At 36.7% G+C, this 22016-nt stretch overlaps 1 protein-coding gene across 4 annotated transcripts in view; it reads right to left on the reverse strand.

The window, feature by feature from the left end:
* PLEKHM3 (pleckstrin homology domain containing M3) overlaps positions 1-22016 on the reverse strand; it is a 308498-nt gene that overhangs the window by 50228 nt on the left and 236254 nt on the right. For all 4 annotated transcript variants that reach the window (XM_077154890.1, XM_077154891.1, XM_077154892.1 and 1 more), the window contains one exon: positions 14821-14978. In XM_077154890.1, coding sequence (XP_077011005.1) covers positions 14821-14978 — 158 coding nt within the window. The remainder of the gene's footprint in view (positions 1-14820; positions 14979-22016) is intronic.

Consider the following 22016-nt stretch of genomic DNA (forward strand, 5'->3'; position numbering starts at 1 on the left):
ATAAAATCTTTTCAAACCAGCACAGGGACACCCAAATCAATAGCCCAAGTCTTTGATCTTGAGGCTTGCTCTTGTGAAGCTTATGTATATAGTAGAGAAGCTTAGCCCACCTATAGGTATGTCTAAGAGTTAGTTCCAGAGGACCTCTTTCATTGCTTAGATGTGCTCTCACTCTCTAAGCCCAACTCTGCAAATGAAATCGTTGCCGCGCCCCACCGCCCCCACCCCAGCCCCCACTACATGGGATATGACATCCAGGGGGAAAGTCTCCCTGGAGGAATGGGAGATGACTCCCAGGGATTAGCCTGGCCCTAGCACCATGGGATCAACAATGCCATCCTGACCAAAAGGGGGAAAAGAAGTGTAACAAATGAGGTATCAGTGGCTGAAAAAGTTCATATAGAGTCGAGAGGCTACTCTGAAAGTCACTCTTATGCAAGTTTCAGTTAGACATTGCTAACCTATCATAACTTGCCAACCCCCAACCAAAACTATTCCAGCCAATCCTAAAGAACACCTAGGGCAATATATAAGATTCTACAAAGGCTCCGTGCACTAGGGTAAATTTCCAGAAACCTACAACCTCCAGATGGGGTCCCTGGACCAAATAAGTCTTGAAACCCAGAGGGGTCAACCTCTCCAGAACATCAGCTAGTTCCATCTCCCTATTCTATATTATTGACAGCCCCTTCCAACATGGAAAAGTTAGAATGGGCATAGTCCAAATACCCCTAAAGTGTGTGGGCCAGAAAGATCAAAGGTGATGGTGGAATTACATAGAGAAGATAGGGTTTAACAAACAAGTATTATTGCTGAATCATTATATTGCTATTTCTTTTAGTCTCTAGTATCTTAGAACAGCTAGAAGTAAAAATGTAAAGTTGTGGGATTATAACCCATACCAAACTCTAAAATCTGTTCTACAACCAATTGTTGCACTGAGCTTTGAAATTTATTGTTTTTTTGTACATACGTTATTTTTCACAAAAAAGAAAAAAAAGTTGATTGTGATAATAAAAAAATATATTTATTCCTTCTAGACTCCAAAGTTCTGGAGCAGTTAGAAGGAAAAATCTGAGATGATGGTATGGCAGCCCATGACAAACTCTGGGATCTATCCTGCAACTACTTGTTGAAGAATACTCTGAAAACTATTGCTTTTTTCTTTCTTTGCTTTGTATAAATGTTATATTATATAATAAAAAAAGTTAACTTCACCTATTCACTCTTCCTCACAACGCAACACTGTAGCAACCACTGATCTTTTTACTCACTCCATACTTTTGCCTTTTCCAGAAAGTCAATTGAAATTGTACAGTATGTATAGCCTTTTCAGATTGGCTTCTCTCACTAAGCAATATACATCTAAGTTTCCTCTATATCTTTTTGTGGTTTGATACCTTATTTCAGTTTATCGTACCAGTTTATTCATTCTTTTTTTTTATTAATTAAAAAAAAATTAACTAACACAACATTTAGAAATCATTCCATTCTACATATGCAATCAGTTTATTCATTCTTATTGAAGGACTTCTTGGTTGCCTCCACTTTTTGGCAATTTTAAGTTTTTAACTCAGTTGGGTAAATACCTAGGAGACTGACTGCTGGATCGTAGGGTCAGACTATTATGCTAAACGCTGACATACTGTCTTCCAAAATGGCTGTACCATCTGGTATTCCCACTAGCAATGAATGAAAGCTCCTGTTGCTCCAGCATTTGGTTTTGTCAGTTTTTTGAATTTTAGCAATTCTAACAGTTGTGTGGTACTATTTCAAATTATTGTTTTAATTTGCATTTCCCTAATGACCTTTGGTGTTGAGTGTCTTTTCATATGCTTGTTTTCTATCCACACATCTTCTTTGTTGAAGTGTCTCCTCAGTCTTTTGCCCATTTAAAAAAATGGGGTTGTTTGTTTTCTTACTGTTGAGTTTTAAGAGTTCTTTGAATATTCTGGATACAAGTTCTTTATCAGCTATGTATTTTATGAATATTTCCTCCCAGTTTGGGGCTTGCCTTTTCATTGTCTTAACAATGCGTTCTGTAGAACAGAAGCTTTTACTTTTAATAGAATTCAATTTATCAATATTTTCCTTTATGGATTCTGCTTTTGATATTATATCTAAAAACTCATTGCTAAACCCAAGGTCACCTAGGTTTTTTTTTTCTATGTTATTTTCTATAAGTCACGTAACATTGCTAAATTGCTGTTTGCTATGGGTTGAACTGTGTCTGCCCAAAAGACATCTTGAAATCGTAACCCCCAGTCTTGTGAATGTGACTCTTTGAAAATAGGATCTTTGAAGATGTTTTTAAGATGAGACCAAAGTAGATTATGGTGGGGTCTACTTCAATATGACTGATGTCTTTATAAGGAGAGGAGACCTGGACACTGACAAATGGAGGGAGAACACCATGTGACAACTGAAGCAGAGAATGCCATGGATTGCTGGCAAGCTAGCATCAGAAACCAGAAAAGAGGCATGGAACAAATTGTTCCCTGTGGGTTTAAGAGGAAGCATGGCTCTGCTGACACCCTGATTTCTGACTTCTTGCCTCTAGAACTGTGAGACAATAAATTTCTGTTGTCTTAAGCCACCCAGTTTGTGGTAATTTGTTGGCAGCCCTAGGAAGCTAAGACAATGTTATTCATTTCACATAGCCATATGTGATAATCACCCAATACAACGTTAAACAAGGCTACCTATTAAGTGAATTAAGAATAAGAAAAATAAAGGATTTTATTTAACTTTCATTTATTCCTTTCCCGACACTTTTTTTTTTTTTTACACAGCTCTGCATTTCTAAACTATATATTTTTTCCTATACTCTGAAGAACTTCTTTTAACATTTCCTGTTAAGGCAGGTCTACTGGCAACAAATTCCTTGTTTTTTGTTTTTCTGATCCTTATTCCTCTATAGGTAAAGATTTTTTTGCCCTCTGACTTTTGTGTTCTGAAGTTTGATCTGATATGCCTAGATGTAGAATTTTTTTTTTTTAATTTATCTTGGTTGGTGTTCTCTGAGCTTCCTGGACTTGCGGTTTTGTATCTGTCATTAATTTTGGATGATTGCAGCATAATTACTTCAAATATTTCTTCTCCTTCTGATATTTCCATTACATGTATGTTACCATAGTTCTCAGATATTCTGTTCCTTTGTTTTTGATTCTTACTTCTCTTTGTATTTCAGTTTTGGATGTTTCTATTGACATATCTTCAAGCTCATTAATTCCTTCCTTGGTCATTGTTTTAGTTTGCTAGCTGCCAGAATGCAACACACCAGAGATGGATTGCTTTTAATAAAAGGTGATTTATTTCATTAAAAACGTGTAGTTCTTCAGAGGAAAGGCAGCTAACTTTCAACTGACGTTCTTTCTTACGCGGCAAGGCACGGGGTGATCTCTGCTGGCCTCTCCAGGCCTCTGGGTTCCAACAACTTTTCCTGGGGTGATTCTTTCTGCATCTCCAAGAGCCTGGGCTGAGCTGCGAGTGCTGAGATGAGGTATGCTGAGCTGCTTGGGCTGTGCTATGTTGACCTCTCTCATTTAAGCTTCCACCCAATTAAATCAAACATAATTCATTGCAGCAGGCACACTTCCTAGCCGACTGCAGATGTAATCAGCAACAGATAAGGTTCACATGCCATTGGCTTATGTCTACAGCAATAGAACTAGATACCTTCACCTGGCCACACTGACACCTGAACCTAACTACCACAGTCATGTTAGTCTGCTGCTAAGCCCATAAAACACATTCTTCATTTCTATTATAGCGTTTTTTTGATTGCTTGAATTTCCTTTTGATTCTTTCTTAGAGTTTTCATCTCTCTGCTTACATTACCCATCTGTTCTTACCTGATGTTTACTTTTCCCACTAGAACCCTTAATATATAAATCAAAGTTATTTTAAATTCTCTGTATAATAATTCTCAAATCTGTGCCATATTTGAACCCGGTTCTGATGCCTGCTCTGTGTCTTCAGATTATGTTTTTTCTTGCCTTGTAAGATGCCTTGAAATTTTTGGCTGAAAGTTGGACATGATACATAGGGTAACAGAGACCTTTCAGTGTGAGGTTTTATGTTAGTCTGGTTAGGAGCTGGGCTGTGTTTAATGTTTACTGTAGCTGAAAGTGCCAGAGGCTTCAGTTTCATAGTTTCCTTGTTGCTGTTATTTTTCTCTCCTGTTGTTTTTGGTTTACCTAAGAACTTCTTCTTAAATAGAGTCTGTGTTTTGCACCTCTCTCAACTGTAATCTCCTTATGCTGCTAAGGTGTTGGGGAGGAGAAGCATTCTATAATCTTATGATTATATCTCAGTTTTTAGAGAGTCTGAATCCCTGGGCTTTGACCTTCAGAAGAGCTTTTTAGCCTATTTCCCCCCTTTCTCCTCTTACATGAGACTCAGGAAAGCTAGAGAGGGCGACCTCACTCCAGAGCCAATAAGGCTCTGGTAAACTAGTTTCCCCTGGAAGGTGGGCATTGTTAAGGAAAATGCTCTGGTCAAATTTAAAAATGGTTACTATTTCCCTGTACCTGCCTGAAATAAGAGGGTTTTTCTCTGATCGTTACTCCAACAATCTGGTAGAATTCCTGGAGGTAAAACCCATGAAAGTGTGAGGCCCTTCTAAGACTAGACCCCTGAGAGTTTGTAACTCTCAAGCTAGTCCACACTCAGCCTCTAGTAATTCATTACTTAACATTTAAGTGTTCTGATCCATTTCTGGTTCTAGTGGCTTCTGTTTCAGGTAAGCTGATCTTGGCTAAGATTCTCTGTATTCACCGGTCTCTCCAGATTTTGGGGTGGCTCTCTGACATCAATTCTCTGGTAGATCTAATTGAAAAGCTATCAATTTCAGTTTACTTAGTTTTCTTTTTGTTGTGAAAATGTGAATGATGACATTAAAAAAATACTTTTATGAGAAATATCCACACATATACAGTTCAACCATATTATACAATCAATGGCTCACAATATCATCATATAGTTATGTATTCTTTACCATGATTGTTTTTAGAACATTTGCATCACTCCAGAAAAAAATAAAAGAAAAAAAAAGAACTCATACATCCCATATCCCTTACCCCTCATTCTCATTGACCCACAGTATTTCCATCTACTCAATTTTTGCTCTTTAAAATGGTGACTTTTAAGCTCTTTACATGTTAGAGCTGAAAGCAGAAATGTCAATTGTACCCATTTTTTTTCTACCTCTTCATTAAGGTATAATTTACATACCATAAAATTCACACCGTAAGTTCTTTAGTAAATTTATAGAGCTTTATGAAACTAGAGTACACTCTAGTTTTAGAACATGTCCATCATTCCAAAATACTCCTTTGAGCCCATCTGCAGTGAATACCTGTTCCCACTGTCAGCTCTAGGCAACCACCAAACTACTTTCTTACTCTATAAATTAGCCTTTTCTGGACATTTCTATGATTGGAATCATATAATACATAGTCTTTTGCATGTGACTTTTTACATTTAGCACAATATTTCCTTCAGGTTCAACCATGTTTAGCATTTATCAGTAGTTGTACCTTTTTATTGCTGAATAGTATTCCATTGTTTGGATATAACACATTTTGTTTATCTATCACCTGTAGATGGGAATTTGGATTGTTTCCAGTTTGGAGCCATCATGAATAAAGCTGTTATGAAGATTTACATACAAATCTTTGTATGGACTTATGTTTTCATTTCTCTTGTGTAGATTCCTGGGAGTGGAATTGCTGAGTTGTATGGTCAATTTATATTTAATTTTGAAGAAACTGCTGAGCTGTTTTCCAAAGTGGCTGTAATATTTTACATCCCATGAAAAATGCATGAGGGATCCAGTTTATCTCATCCTCATCAATACTTATTATTGTCATTCTTTTTTATTATAACCATTCTAGTGAATGTATAGTGGTATTCCATTGTGGATTTACTTTGCATTTACCTGAAGACTAATGGTGCTGAGTATCTTTCTGTGTGCTTGTTAGCCATTTATATACCTTCTTTGGTAAAATATCTATTTAAGTCTTTTGCCCATTTTTGAATTTGGTTATCTGTCTTATTGTTATTGAGTTGTAAGAGTTCTTTATATATTTTAAGTTCAAGGTTCTTCTTAGAAATATGTTTTGCCAATACTTTTGCCCAGTCTATGATTTGCCTTTTAAATTTCTTAATAGTCTTAATAGTCTTTTGATACTTTTAAACTTTTATTGACTTCAAATTAACCAATTTTTTTTTGTGTGTGTTTTTGGTGTAAGATCTAAAAACTCAAGGTGAGAAAGATTTTCTCTTATACTTTCTTCTATGTGTTTTAGAGTTTTAGGGCTGACATTTAAATCTGTGTACTAGTTTGAGTCAACTTTTGTGTATGGTGTTAGGTAAGGGTCTAAGTTCATTTTGTGCGTAGGAATATCCATTTGTCCTATCAATCATTAATTGAAAAGACTCCCGTCTTTTTTCCATTGAATTGTCTTTACAACTTTTGTCTTTACAGATTAACTGACCATAAACGTAAGGATTTCCTTCTGGACTTTTAGTTTCATTTTATCGATCTATAATCCTATTCTCTGCCAATACCACAATGTCTTAATTACTGTTATAAAATCTGTAATGTAAGACCTCAACTTTGTTCTTTCTCAAAATCGTTCTGTTTACTCCAGGTCTTTGCATTTCATGTAAATTTCAAAGTCAGTTTCTCATTTTCTTCACAAAAACCCTCTGGGATTTTGATAAAAATTGTGTTGACATGAAGCCCAGAATTGGAACAAGGTCTTATAATTCTATATAGCTTAAGGTAATATCTGGATACATCCCAGAGTATGCTGGGGCAGATAATTAAAAGATAGAGGCAAAGTCCCTTGAGGAACTGGAGAAAAAATATGGAACTATTAAACTTTCCCACCTGGGAAACCCTTGATACTCTCTCAAACACTAAGGACTCCCAAGTTAATAAATAGGCCAAGACCCGAGTCTTAAGGCTTGCTCATACAAAACTTATTTCTGTAGTGAAGAAGCTAAGCCTACCTATAATTATGCCTGAAACTTACTTCCAGAGAACCTCTTTTGTTGTTCAGATGTGGCCTTTCTCTCTAAGCCCAACTCTGCAAGTAAAATCATTACCCTTCCCTCTACATGGGACATGATGTCCAGGAGTGTGAGTCTCTCTGGCAACGTGGGATATGACTCCCAAGGATATGTCTGGCCCTGGCATTGTGGGATTGACAATGTCTTCCTGCCCAAAAGGAGGAAAAATGTAACTAAATAAGGTATTAGTGGCTAAAAAAGTTCAAATAGAGCCGAGAAGTTATTCTGGAGGGTACTCTTATGCAAACTTCAGCTAGATATTGCTAATTGCTATGACTTGCCAAACTCCCAAACAACATCATTTCTGTTAACCCTAAAGAAAACTCAGGGCTCTATCTGAGATCTGACAAAAGTTGCACGCACTAAGTTTACTTTTCTGAAACCTAAAATCTTCAGTTGGTTCCTAGATCAGATAAGTCCTGAAACCCAGAGGTGCCAGCGTCTCCAAGAACATCAACCAGTTCCATCCCCCTAGCCTATATTGTCAACACCCCTTTTCAACATGAAAAGGGGCATAACCCAAATATCTCTAAAGATTGGGAGAAGGATCAAAGGAGAAGGAGAAGTTATAACAGAGATGTTAGGATTTAACAAATGAGTATGACTACTGAATCATTATATTCATATTTCTTTTTAGTCTTCAGTGTCTTGGAGCTAGAAGGAAAAACCTGAAATTGTGGAACTGTAACCTATACGAAATTCTGAACTACTTTGTTAAAATGTGCTTTGAAATTTATTGCTTTTTTGTGTATATATTTCACAATGAAAAAAATTGTGCTGAAATTATAGATGAATTTGGGGAGTATTATCTTAACAATAATGAATCCTGCAATAGATGAATATGGAATTTCTCTCCATTTATGTAGATCTTCTATAATTCCTCTCAGCAATGCTTTGTAATTTACAGTATAAAAATCTTACAGAGGGCAGTGCACAGTGGCTAGGCAGTGAGATGGTGGCTCAGTGGCAGAATTCTCGCGGGTCATGCTGGAGACACGGGTTTGATTCCCAGTGCCTGCCCATGCAAACAACAACAACAAGAACAAAAATCTTACAGAATCAAACAGGTCTTTCATTAAATTTATTCCTAATTCTTTTTGATGCTATTGTGAATGGAATTGTTTTCTTAATTTGATTTTTAGATTGTTCATTGCTAGTATATAAAATATAATTGTTCTTTGTATATTTATCTTGTATCCTATGACCATCAATTTAAGATGCTGATTCAGTTTTAGGTCTTTATTCTATCAATATTGTATTAAAATATTTAAATTTTCAGATGCTAAACCAACCTTGCATTCCTGGGGAAATCCCCCGAGATCATGATGTATAATCTTTCTATATATGTTGCTGATTCGATTGGCTAATATTCTTTAAAGGATTTTTGTGTCTTATAGTGTAATATTCCTTGAGGGTTTTTGTGTTTAGGAGGGTTGTTAGACTTGTGATTGCCTTGCTTAGCCTTGGTATCAGGCTAATTCTGGCCTCACAGAACGAACTGGGAAATCCTCTCCTCTTTCATTTTCTGAAAGGCTTTATGAAAAATTGGTATTATTTCTTCTTTATATATTCAACAGAATTCATCAGTGAGGCCATTTGCGTCTGGGCTTCTCTTTATGGGAGGGTTTAAAAATGACCAATTCAATTTCTTTACTTGTTATAGGCTTTATTCATATTTCCATTTCTTCTGGAGTCAGTTTTGATAATTTGTTCCTTCTAGGAATTAGTCCATTTCATCTCAACTGTCTAATTAATGTTTGCATAAGGCTGTTTATAGTACTCCTTTATAATCCTTTTAATTTCTGTATCGTTGGTAGTGGTAGCTCCTGTTTCATGACTGATTTTTGGCAATTTGTATCTCTTTAAATTTCTTGTTCAGTTCTAGCTAAGGGATTTTTTTAAATAACAACGTTTTGGTTTCAGTGCTCTATTGTTTTTCTACTTTCCATTTCACTGATTCATCCTCTAATCTCTCTCTCTCTCTTTTTTTTTTTTTTAACATGGGCAGGCACTGGGAATCGAACCCGGGTCCTCTGGCATGGCAGGCAAGCATCCTTGCCTGCTGAGCCACCGTGGCCCGCCCCATCCTCTAATCTTTATTATGTCTTTCCTTCAGCTTGCTTTGGGTTTAGCTTGTCATTTTTTTTTTTTAATAGTTTCTTAAGGTGGAAGTTTAAGTTACTGATTTGAGACCTTTCTAATATTGGTGTATACATAAGTTTCACTCTAAAACTATTTAGCTGCATCCTATAAATTTTGATATCTTTTATTTTCATTTATTTCAAAATATTTGAAAATTCCCCTTATACTCTTCTTTGACCCATGACTTTTATAGAAGGATACTGGTAATTTCCAAATATTGCAGGGTTTTGAGACCTTTTCCATTGGGATCTTTATACTCATTGTGATCTGAGAATATACTTTGTACGGTTTCAATCTTTTGAAATCTATTAAGAGTTATTTTGTGGCCCAGCATATGATCTATTCAGTTGGAATTATTTGTTTTATTGAGAAATAATTCACTTGCCATAAAACTAACCCTTTTTAGGTATGTAACTCAGTGGTTTTTAGTAAATTCACAAGATCATGCAGCCATCCCACAATCTAATTCTAGAACATTTTTACCATCCCTAAAACAAAACTCTACCTCTTGGTAGTCACTTTCTCTTCCCTCTTTCCCCTTGGTAATCACCGTTTTAGTTTGCTAACACTGCTGGAATGCAATATACCAGAAATGCATTGCCTTTTATAAAAGGGGATTTATTAACTTACAAGTTTACAATGCTAAGGCTACAAAAATGTCTAAACCAAGGCATCCAGAAAAAGATACCCTGACTCCAAAGAAAGGCTGAATAGCATCCAGGATTTCGTCTATCATCTGAGAAGGCACCTTGTTCCTGGTTCTGTTGTTTCCAGCTTCTGATTCCAGTGGCTTCCTCTCTAAGCATCTGTGAGTCCTGACTTAGCTACTCTGGGCCAAAACTCTGAGTTCATCTCTTAGCTTAGTATTTCATGGAAAGGCAGATAGCAACATCTGCTGGGGTCTGGTTCTTGCCTACCTTTTGTCAGCTCTCTCAGCTCCTGGGGCTGGGCTTCTGCATTTCCAAACATCTGCATCTAAGCTTTCTCTGTACTGGCTATCCAAGCATCTCTAGCAGCACTTCAAGCAATTCCAAATGTCTGCATCTATGTCAGCTCTGACTTGTCTCTCTCTCTCTATGAGCTGTTTTAAGGACTTCAGTAAACTAATCAAGACCCACCCTGACCATGAAAGTCAGCATTACCCCAAACAGCAACTGTTAAAAAAATGATCAAACTTCAACTAGAGATATGAATGAAGCTGATCTGGATAGGACTAAGGTAAATCATAACACAGGGTAAAGGATGATAATAGTCTCTCTCTCTATATATATATTTTTTGGCTTTTATAAAGGGGGTTTATTAAGTTACAAGTTTACATTTCTAAGGCCATAAAAATGGAAAACTATGGCAACCAGAGAAAGAAACTTTAACTCAAGAAAGGCCAATGTCTGTCACATGGGAAGGCATATGACTGGTATCTACTGGTTCTTGTTACAGTTCCACTGCTTTCAACTTCTGATGCCAGTAGTTTACTCTCTCAGCATTTGTGGGCCTTCACTTAACTCCTCCAGGACACAACTCTGGATTCTGGCTTGCTTAGCACCTCACAGGAAGGCACATGACGACATCTTCTGGGCTCTGCATCTCCAAACACCCATGTCTAGGCATCTGCTCTCCCTGTTGGCACTCCAAGCGTCCTCAAATGTCTGTGTCTCTGTTGACTCTGAAGCAATGTCTAGCTTCTGTTGCCTCACTCAGCTCCTGGCGTCTCCTGTGGCTTCTAAATTTCCAAACATGTGTGTCTGAATTTGCACCTGAAGGTTCTCCAAAATGTTTCCCCTTTTAAAGGACTCTGGTAAACTAATCAAGACCCACAATGAATGGGTGGAGTCATGTCTTCATTTAATCAAAAGGTCACATCCACAATTGGGTGTGTCACATCTCCATAGAAGTAATCTAATCAAAAGGTCACACCCACAATTGAGTGGGTTAATCTCCATGGAAACAATCTCATCAAAGGTTTCCACCCTAACAATAGGTTTGGCTTCACAAGATTGGATCAAGATTAAAACATGGCTTTACTGTGGTACATAATAGTTTCAAACCAGTGCAGGGGTCTAGGCATTAGTGTCTTTCGAAGGCTTCCCAGATGATTTTAATTTGCACCCAGATGAGAATCAAGAGAATATATGGATTACTTTGCCCTTTAACATGGTAGGAAATTGTTTAAAATCATGAGACTGTTTTGGGTATGTTAGATTTAAATACATTTTGAGATATCTAATTAAAATGATCAAGTAGTGCATAAATCACATGCTCAGGAGGGAGGCATGGGCAGATGTGCCAATTTCATTTTATCTGTGGGAAACTGGCTAGTGAAACTATGGCAGTAGATGCATTAACCTAGGGATAGAATGTACAGTGAAAAGATAAAAGCCTAAAGCTAAGTTTTGAGAAACTCCTGCATTTAAATCTCTAGATAGAGGAGTAGGAGTCTACAAAGCGTAACCACAAAGCAAGCAGAAAAAATATAGTGTGGGGTCAAGGAAACCAACAGAAGAGGTGTCTTAAGAAAGAGGCAGTGGTCAATGATGTCACATGAACTTATGGAAGTGGGTTAGAGAACACCCAAATGCCTCATGCTATCCCCAATAAAGGATGTTATAAACCTCTAATTACTTCTGATTGAACCCCCACACTATCATCTACAAACTGTTTGTTTTCTTTTTCTCGTTACAAAAGTAATAAGTTTATAATGTAGGAGATTTAGGGAAATCAGATTAGCCAAAAATGAAGAAATTTTAATTACCTATAAACCTACTAGCCAGTGAGAACCACAATTGAAATTGTGGTATATTTATCCTTGGAGTCCTTTTCAAAGAACATATGCATTATTCATAATGGAATAATAACTTTGATACTGTTTTATAACCTGAATTCTTCACTTAATATACCCTAAACAATTTTCCATATCATTAAATATTCTTGCATAGCATACTTTCACATGATTGCTTTATACTGAATTGTATGGATATGCCATAATTTTCTTAAGCAATCTATTGTTCAGAATAGTCTATATTTTGAAACTTCAACTTCGTGTGAGACCAAAGGGAGAGATGCTTATTTGGTGCAAAATTTTTATTTTGGGTAGCACAATATCTAATTTAATTAGTATGGCTAGTTTATTTGAATACATAATTGCATGGAATCTTGAATAGGGAGTGAGATCTTGTTGATTTGTATGGGTCAATCTGATGTCCTAATACATCACAGAATAATCTGGGCAGAGAATAAAAAAGCATTTGCAAAGCCCCCTGGAGGAATTGGGGAGAAAGGAGGGAATACTAAATTTCCCCACCTCTCCACCTGGGGAATTTCTGATATTCTTGTTAGCTTTGGGAACTACCAAATTAATAGGCTGAGCCCTTGATACTTGGGTTTGGCCCCTGTGGAACTTATTCCTGCAAAGAAGAAGCTAAGTCCACTTATAATTATGTCTAAGAGTCAGAGAACCACTTTTGTTGCTCAGATGTGGCCTCTTTCTCTAAGCCAACTTGGTAGATGAAGTCACTGCCCTCCCCACTACGTGAGACATGACTCCCAGGGGTGTAAATCCTCCTAGCAATGTAGGACATGACTCCCGGGGATGAGTCAGGAACCAGCATCATGGGATTGAGAAAGCCTTCCTGCCCAAAAGGGCAAAGAGAGAAATGAGACAAAATAAAGTTTCAGTGGCTGAGAGATTTCAAACATTCGAGAGGTTATCCTGGAGATTATTCTTATGCATTATACAGATATCTGTTTTTGTTTATGGTATATTGGAGTGGCTAGTAGGAAGTACCTGAAACTGATGAACTGTATTCCAGTAGACTTGATTCTTGAAGACAATTGTATAACTATGTAGCTTTTACAATGTGACTGTATGATTGTGAAAACCTTCTGTCTGATTCTCCCTTTATCCAGGGTAAGGACAGATGAGTAAAAAAATAAGGACAAAATTAAACAAATAATAGGGTGGAGAATAAAGGGTAAAAAAAATGGGTAGATTATAATACTACTTGTCAATGAGAAGGAAAGGTAAGGCATATGGGATGTATGTTTTTTTCTTGTGTCTTTTTATTTCTTTTTCTGGAGTGATGCAAATGTTCTCAAAATAATTGTGGTGATGAATATACAACTATGTGATGAAAACAAAAAAGACCCACCTTGAATGGACTGGATGGAGTCACATCTTTATCTAATCAAAAGGTGACACCCACCATTGGATGTGTCTTATCTCCATGGAAACAATCTAACAAGTTTCCACCATTCAACATTGGGTCAAGATTAGAGAAACATGTTTTTTCTGGGGTACATAATAATTTCAGACCAACACATCCACTAATCTACTTTTTGATTCTATGGATTTGCCTATTATGGACATTTCATATAAAAGGACTTAAATAATATGCATTGTTTTGTGTTTGGCTTCTTTAATATAGCATGTTATTAATGTTCATCCATGCTGTAGCATGTGTTAGTACTTCATTACTTTTTATTGCTGACTAATATTCCATTGTTTAGATATACCACATTTTGTCTATCTACTCAGTTGATGGACGCTGGGTTGTTTCTACTTTTTAGCTATTAGGAATAATGCTGCTATAAACATCCATGTATAAGTTTTTGAGTGGAATACATTTTTAAGAGGTGTTTACATCTCTAGGTTACAGGCTAAGGACTTGTACTCAGGAAACTCGAGGCTGATGTGTGTGTGTGTGTGTATGTATGTATGTGACTGTCTTTCTGTGTGTGGCCAACTCAAGTTCCTAGATGTTTACAAATAGTCTTTGGATTTAAGAAGCCAAAATGACTGAACCAACTCTTACATCCTAGTTCTGCCCTATATATTTCAACTCTCTCTGGCTACAATGCCTTACCTTCTTTCTTAGACCACAGTGTTAAGTCAGCTCTGCAGGGTGGGAAATGAGCCACGACACTCATACCCAAAGAAGCCAGTGCTCATATACACAAACAGTAGACATTTCTATTATGCTTTTGGGATGAAAGGAAGTGATATGTATCATGTTCAGATTCAAGAAAAGCAATAGTACATACTCTTCTCCACAGTTAGTGGAGAAAAAAAATATCCAATTATCAGTGGATGTGATGATGCCAAAATATTACTTTGGTTAGAAAAATAATCCCACATAAACTTCCACTTTTCTCTCCTTTGGGTCCTAAAGCTTTCAACACTACCCTGTCATGCATTTGTGAAGAAAACCATGTGGTGAGGTAGGCTGCTGTTCAACAGTGGCTCCTACTTTTATTCCTAGAGGTCAATTCAATTTTGGCCTTCCTCTGAGAACGTAATTTCCCATTGCCTTTGCTTGGCACTGAAAATGGATTCTTCCTCCCCAAATTCATTCTAAAAATGAATTTAGCTAGAAGATGTTTCCTTGTAACTCTGTTATCTCATTCTAGATAAAGATAGTGAGGTAAGGGTCAGAACTAAATATAAGAAACCAAAGGGTAAAAAAATGTTCTCGAACTATAAGGGAAATCTGATTCAGGCTAGAAAGACAGATACAATAATTGACTAAAAGTTGTCTGCTCTGGCCAAATAAAATGGCATGTCATATATTCAGGAATTCTTTTATGAGACAAGATTATCTGTACCTGCTTGTTGAAATATCCTCAAAGGGGTAGAGGATCTCTCCATTATTACAGATTTCACAGATGAACCCCTTCTGGCTACACAGACTGCAGCTGTAAACGTGTGAGGTGGAAAATTTAATGACCTTGCCCAGGAATGGAGCCAGCTTTCCCTCTATCACCTGCAGAAAGAGAAATGGGACAGGAAGCGAATTTATTAAGAACAGAAGTCTTACAGATGCAGGAGGACTAGAATCCTTTTCTTTATACAACGGGAAAACCTCTAATTATAATTTCTCAGCAACTCTGAGAAAGAACTTTCTGGTTTAAACCACTGGAAGTTGGAATATGAAGATGCTGAAATTTCTTTTGGGTTCTTTTTTCTCAGTAGTGTGGTGAAGGGGAATGAGGCCCAACAAATAAGGGAACTCTACTTTCATAGATCAATTTCACAGTTATGGTGTGGTATAAGAGAAGTATGATAAATTTCCCAAAATAGATTTGAAAAACACGCGGTAGATATGAATGTAGAATTTTATGTTATAAATTCAAATTCTCTGATGAATCAACAGCATTGTTTTCTTACCATATTCCCCAAAGAGCACGCAGCAAATATGGAAAAATAGGTTCCTTTTGCTGCTGGTAAGTATAATAATATAAGGAGGTTATAAATTAGCAGTTCAAGGATTTAACCTGTGGATTAAAAAAAAATTTTTAAAACACTGTTTTAAAAAGATTCAATTTAAAAATTGAGAGATCTCATATAAAAATCCACTTTTTTTTTTGGCTTCTATTGGAAAAATAGAAATATTTAGCAAAACTGAGCCTGAATTGTGAGGTGATGATGCTGCTGGGCTCTTATTATCACTTGCTCTTTGGCTGACAGTCCTCACCATTGCACTTAATTATTTTTTAATGAAAAAAATACAGCTATATTCAAACTGAAAGACTTACCTTAATATTGGAGATGAAAATTTAGGTGTTTTTAAAAACATCATTATATTTATTTAAAATAAATATAACTATTTAATTCTAGAGAGGGGAATAAGAAGCAGCAAGTCTTTCAGTTTGTATATAACTGTATTTTTTTTCATTAAAAATAAATAAGTGCAATGTTTTTTTACATTTAAAAAATTTATTTATTAATTAAAAAATTAACAAACCAAATAAAACATCAACATATATAATCAGTAATTCACAATATCATCACTTATTTCTTAGAACATTTGCATCCATTCAGAAAAAGAAATAAAAAGACAATAGGAAAAGAAATAAAACAAAAACAGAAAAGAAAATAAAAAGATTATACCTACCATACTCCTTACCCCTCGCTTTCATTTCATGATCACTAGCATTTCAAACTAAATTTATTTTAGCATTTGTTCCCCCTATTATTTATTTTTATTCCATATCTTCTACTCGTTTGTTGACAAGGTAGATAAAAGGAGCATCAGACACAAGGTTTTCACAATCACACAGTCACACTGTGAAAGCTATATCATTATTCAATCATCCTCAAGAAACATGGCTACTGGAACACAGCTCTACATTTTCAGGCAGTTCCCTCCAGCCTCTCCATTACATCTTGAATAACAAGATGATATCTACTTAATGCATAAGAATAACCTCCAGGATAAACCTCTCGACTCTGTTTGGAATCTCTCAGCCATTTACACTTTGTCTCATTTCACTCTTCCCCCTTTTGGTCGAGAAGGTTTTCTCAATCCCTAGGTGCTAAATCTTAGCTCATTCTAGGGTTTTTCTCAATCCCTTGATGCTGTGAGTCTCAGCTCACTCTAGGATCTCTGTCCCAAGTTGTCAGGACGGTCCACACCCCTGGGAGTCATGTCCCATGTAGACGGGGAGGGTGGTGAGATTGCTTGTTGTGTTGGCTGGAGAGAGGCCACATCTGAGCAACAAAAGAGGCTCTCTTGGGGGTGACTCTTAGGCCTAAATTTTAAGTAGACTTCACCTATCCTTTTTGGGGTTAAGTTTCATATGAACAATCCCAAGACTGGGAGTTCAGCCTATAGTTTTGGTTGTCAATACTGCTTGTGAGAATATCAAGAATTCAACTTGGGGAAGTTGAATTTCTCCTCATTCTCACCATTCCCTGAAAGGGGCTTAAGTGCAATGTTTTTGCTTTAAAATGCAAAAAGTGAACAGGAAAATCCCTTTAACTTGCTCTCTTTTCCACTACCTTTAGGAAGCTGTGGATAGACTTCCTTTATTTATGTTCTCTCACGAGCTGTTACCTCCAATAAATCCCAGTAAGGCAAGCTCCTAATACCAACACATAATACATACTTTCTAAGAAATGACCACTACCAAATCATAACCCAACCAACAGTAAATACTTTCCAATGTGTCACAGGGTTATTTCTAAATTGTGGTAACAGTGCTTCAGCTGAGTTTGACTTTTCTTACTGCACTCTTCCCTAAGCAACTGAAGTTAATTTAAAGAGAGGCACTGACAAACTAATCCATTTAGAGGAAAACAACAAGACATAGAACAGTCAGGAAAACAGGTGAGCAAAGTTTGTTTGAAGGAACTGAGTCTGAGAAGAGACCCTGAGGAGGACATAAGAACTATAATTTAGGAGTCAAAGGAGAAGATGAACATAAAGCTTTTTCTCTATTTAGGAGAATTTTTTGGGATACAGGGTATGAACATTTTGAAGTTTCTTGATATATTTGAAGGCACTTTAAATATTTCACCAAATTACTCTGTCAATAATGTACATTTATTTCTATTTAAGGACTTTAATAAATTTTCTAAAAATTAATTTGGGAAATGTCATCTTTATAATATTGTGTCCCTATCCAAGAACATTACATACATTTTGAATTTATTAAATCTTCTTTTATTATTGCTTGTGTTTTTGTTTCCTTTGTATAAGCCATTCAATTTTATTATTTAGGATATTTCAAGTTAAGCTTTTGTATGATATTTTTTTCTTGTTAGCTATTGTTGGAATATAAAAATATTCATTACATCTGAGCACAACTCACATATTACCATGAATTTTCTTCAATGCTCATTTTTTAGGTGATTCTCTCGGGGTCTTCGTGAAGAATAAACTCATTTCTTCCTTTCTAATATCTATACCTCTTATCTATGTTTCATGTTTTATTGCATTATGCAGCACTTCTAAAATAATGTTGAATAAATAAAATCATCTGGTCTACAATGAGTGGCTTATGTTTGCCATCAAATAACAATTGAGATATAATTCACATACCATACAATCTATTTAAAGTATACAATTCACTGTTTCTTAAAATATTCATAGTTGTGCAACCATAACTACAACAATTTTAGAATATTTTCATCATCCCTTCCCCCAAAATAAATCCCAATTTATGTCCATTAGAAGTTATTACCCTTTTCCCTCTGCTTCATTACACCTCCAAACTTCAGGAACCAGTAATCTATTTTCTTTTACTATAGATTTGTCTATTTTGGACATTTCATATATTACAATCATACAGCATGTTGTCTTTTATGACTGCACTTCTTTCACTTAGCATTATGTTTTTCAGGTTATGGTGACTCTCTAATAAATGTCTCTAGCATAAGTCTCTTCCTCCACACTACCCCAGGCTTTCATCACTCCTCTCTAGATTAATGAAATAATCTTTTAGTTTCATTTCCTGATGTCAATCTTTTTCCTTTATTCTATCCAGTATACATATTACTCCATATTAGACATCACTTTAATCATGTGTCCTTTTTCCCTTTAAACTTTTGGTGTATTTTTTTTCTCAGTGAATTCTTATTTTATTTTCAATAAAAACTCTTCACTCATTTGTTACACAAACTTATTCTGAATTGCTATGTCCCAGATACTGGATATAAGAGTGAGCTGGACAGAACTGGAACTTACATTTTGCTTGGTGTGCAAGTGCCCTAATAAGTTGATTTGACACTACCTATCCAAACTCATTTTCTACTTCTCAGTAGGTATATTCTATTGTGAGCAAACTCTTTCCTTTATAGAATATGCTTCCTTTTGCTCCTGTGCCTTTACCTATATATATTTCTCCTGAGTTTTCTCTTCCTTTCTGAGCACACTTAAATGTCACCTAGGCTTCACGGCTCAGACCTATTCTGGATTGACTTAGAAAGCCATCCTTACTTCCGGGTCAAGACAGCGGCTTAACAATGTGCGCATTTTAGTTCATCCTCCAAAACAACTACTAAATAACCAGAAACAGTACAGAACAGCTCCCGGGGCCACGTCAGTGACCAGACACACAGCATACCCCAGATTGGACCAGCTAGACCAGCTGCAAGCCCCCACAGAATTGTGAGTCCCCCAAGCCGCGGTAGTTGGCGCCCCTCCCCCACAGGCTGTTTCCAAGAGGGGAAAGGAAAGAGATTTTACCAGCAGCAGGGACTGAGCACAATCAAACGCCAATTGTGGAATTAATTAATAAATTCTGACTACTAAAAATAGGCCCCCAGCTCAGGGAATCCTGGTCAAAGCGGAGATTGCTCATTTTTGCCCCGGCACCAAGGGGGAAGGGCTGATGGATAAAGGAGAAAAAAAAAAGAAGGAAACAGAAGTTTCTATGGCTGTGTTTCTACAAAGGCTTGTATGCCTTTGGATATACCGGCAGGACTTCTCCGGCTGCAACGGCCCCAGGAATAGGCAGAAGTGAGCTCTTTTGGGGGCTTGTCTGGAGCTTGTGCCTTCCCCAGGGGAGGGGTGAAGCCCCACCCAGGTGGAATCCCTCCCTCAAGGAATTCAAACGCCAGGGCTTGGTAATTTGAAGCCATTAAAACCAGCCTACAACCTCTCCTCTGTCTCCACCACGCCCCCAGCAGGGAGAGTCTGCCAAAGTTAAAGGTACCGCATCATCTTACGCTGGTGGGACCTGCAGGCAGACGAGCACCACATACTGGGCAGGATAAGAAAAACAGAGTCCAGAGACGTCACAGGAAAGTCTTTCAACCTGCTAAGTCTCACCCTTAAGGAAAACCAATGCAGGTGACTCTTTCTGCCTGATAGGAGGCCCCTTTGGTCTGGGAAAACCCAGCTGAGGTCTATAATATCTAAATAGACCCTCCTAAGGGTAGGGGGAAAAAGGCACCATACAAGCAAGGCAAGAAATAAGAAAACAAGAACTGAAAAATTCTCCTCTGTTAAATAAAACTTAAGCTAGAGGTCCAGATAAAGCTGAACTGAATATCAAAGAACAGACAGACAACAAATTTATCCAGCAAGAAAACCCTAGGAAAAGAAGTTCAAGCAATCTCCAGAATAAACTAATTAAGGTAATTAAATGCCTAGACACCAGCAAAAAATAACAAATCACAATAGGAAAATTGAAGATATGGCCCAGTCAAAGGAACAAACCAACACTTCAAATGATATACAGGAGCTGAAACAATTAATTCAGAATGTACGAACAGACATGGAAAACCTCATCAAAAACCAAATCAATGAATTGAGGGAGGATATGAAGAAGGCATGGAATGAACAGAAAGAATAAATGGAATGCCTGAAAAAACAAATCACAGAACTCATGGGAATGAAAGACAAGGTAGAAGAGATGAGAAAAACAATGGAAACCTACAATGGTAGATTTCGAGAGACAGAACATAGGATTAGTGAACTAGAGGATGTAACATCTGAAATCCGACAAGATACAGAAACTAAAGGGGAAAAAATGGAAAAATATGAGCAGGGACTCAGGGAATTGAAAGACAATATGAAGCACACGAATATACGTGTTGTGGGTATCCCAGAAGGAGAAGAGAAGGGAAAAGGAGGAGAAAAACTAATGGAGGAAATTATCACTGATAATTTCCCAACTCTTATGAAAGACTTAAAACTATATATCCAAGAAGAGCAGCGTACCCCAAAGAGAATAGATCCAAATAGACATACTCCAAGACATTTCCTAATCAGAATGTCAGAGGTCAAAGAGAAAGAGAGGATCTTGAAAGCAGCAAGAGAAAAACAATCCATCACATACAAGGGAAGCCCAATAAGACTATGCACAGATCTCTCAGCAGAAACCATGGAGGCAAGAAGACAGTGGGCTGATATATTTAAATTATTAAAAGAGAAAAATTGCCAACCAAGAATTCTATATTCAGCAAAATTGTCCTTCAAAAATGAGGGAGAAATTAAAACATTTTCAGATAAAAAATCACTGAGAGAATTTGTGACCAAGAGACCAGCTCTGCAAGAAATACTAAAGGGAACATTAGAGACACATACGAAGACAGAAGAGAGAGGTGTGGAGAAGAGTGTAGAAAGGAAGACTATGAGTAAAGGTAAAAAGAAGGAAAATTAGATATGACATATAAAATCCAGAAGGCAAAATAGTAGAAGAAAGTACTACCCATGCAGTAACAACACTGAATGTTAATGGATTAAATTCTCCAATCAAAAGACATAGTCTGGCAGAATGGATTAAAAAACAGGACCAATCTATATGCTGTCTCTACTCAAAGGACATGAGGGCAAGGACACAAATGGACATTTACACACCAATGTTTATAGCAGCATTATTAACAATTACCAAGAGATGGAAGCAGCCAAAATGTCCATCAGTAGATGGTTGGCTAAACAAATTGGCATTTACATAAGATGGAATATTATGCAGCTGTAAGACAGAATAAAGTTATGAAGCATGTAACAACATGAATGGACCTTAAGGACTTTATGCTGAGTGTGATTAGCCAGAAACAAAAGGACGAATACTGTATGGTTTCACTGATATGAACTGATATTAGTCAATAAACTTGGAATATTTCGTTGGTAACAGAGACCATGAGGAGATAGAAATAGGGTAAGATATTGGGTAATTGGAGCTGAAGGGATACAGATTGTGCAACAGGACTGAATATAAAAACTCAGAAATGGACAGCACAATATTACCTAACTGTAATACAATTATGTTAAAACACTGAATGAAGCTGAATGTGAGATTGATAGAGGGAGGAGGGCTGGGGGCACAAATGAAATCAGAAAGAAAGATAGACGACAAAGACTGAGATGGTATAATCTAGGATTGTCCAGAGTGTATAATGACAGTGACTAAATGTACAAATTTTAAAAATGTTTTTGCATGAGGGAGAACAAAAGAATGTCATTACTGCAGTGTGCTGAAAATAGATGGTAATTAATATTTAAAAATTTCAACTTATGTGTGAGACTAAAGCAAAAAATGTTTATTTGGTACAAGATTTATATTTTGACTAG

This window comes from Tamandua tetradactyla, chromosome 3 (assembly GCF_023851605.1).
Source record: "Tamandua tetradactyla isolate mTamTet1 chromosome 3, mTamTet1.pri, whole genome shotgun sequence".
Classification (NCBI taxonomy): Eukaryota; Metazoa; Chordata; class Mammalia; order Pilosa; family Myrmecophagidae; genus Tamandua; species Tamandua tetradactyla.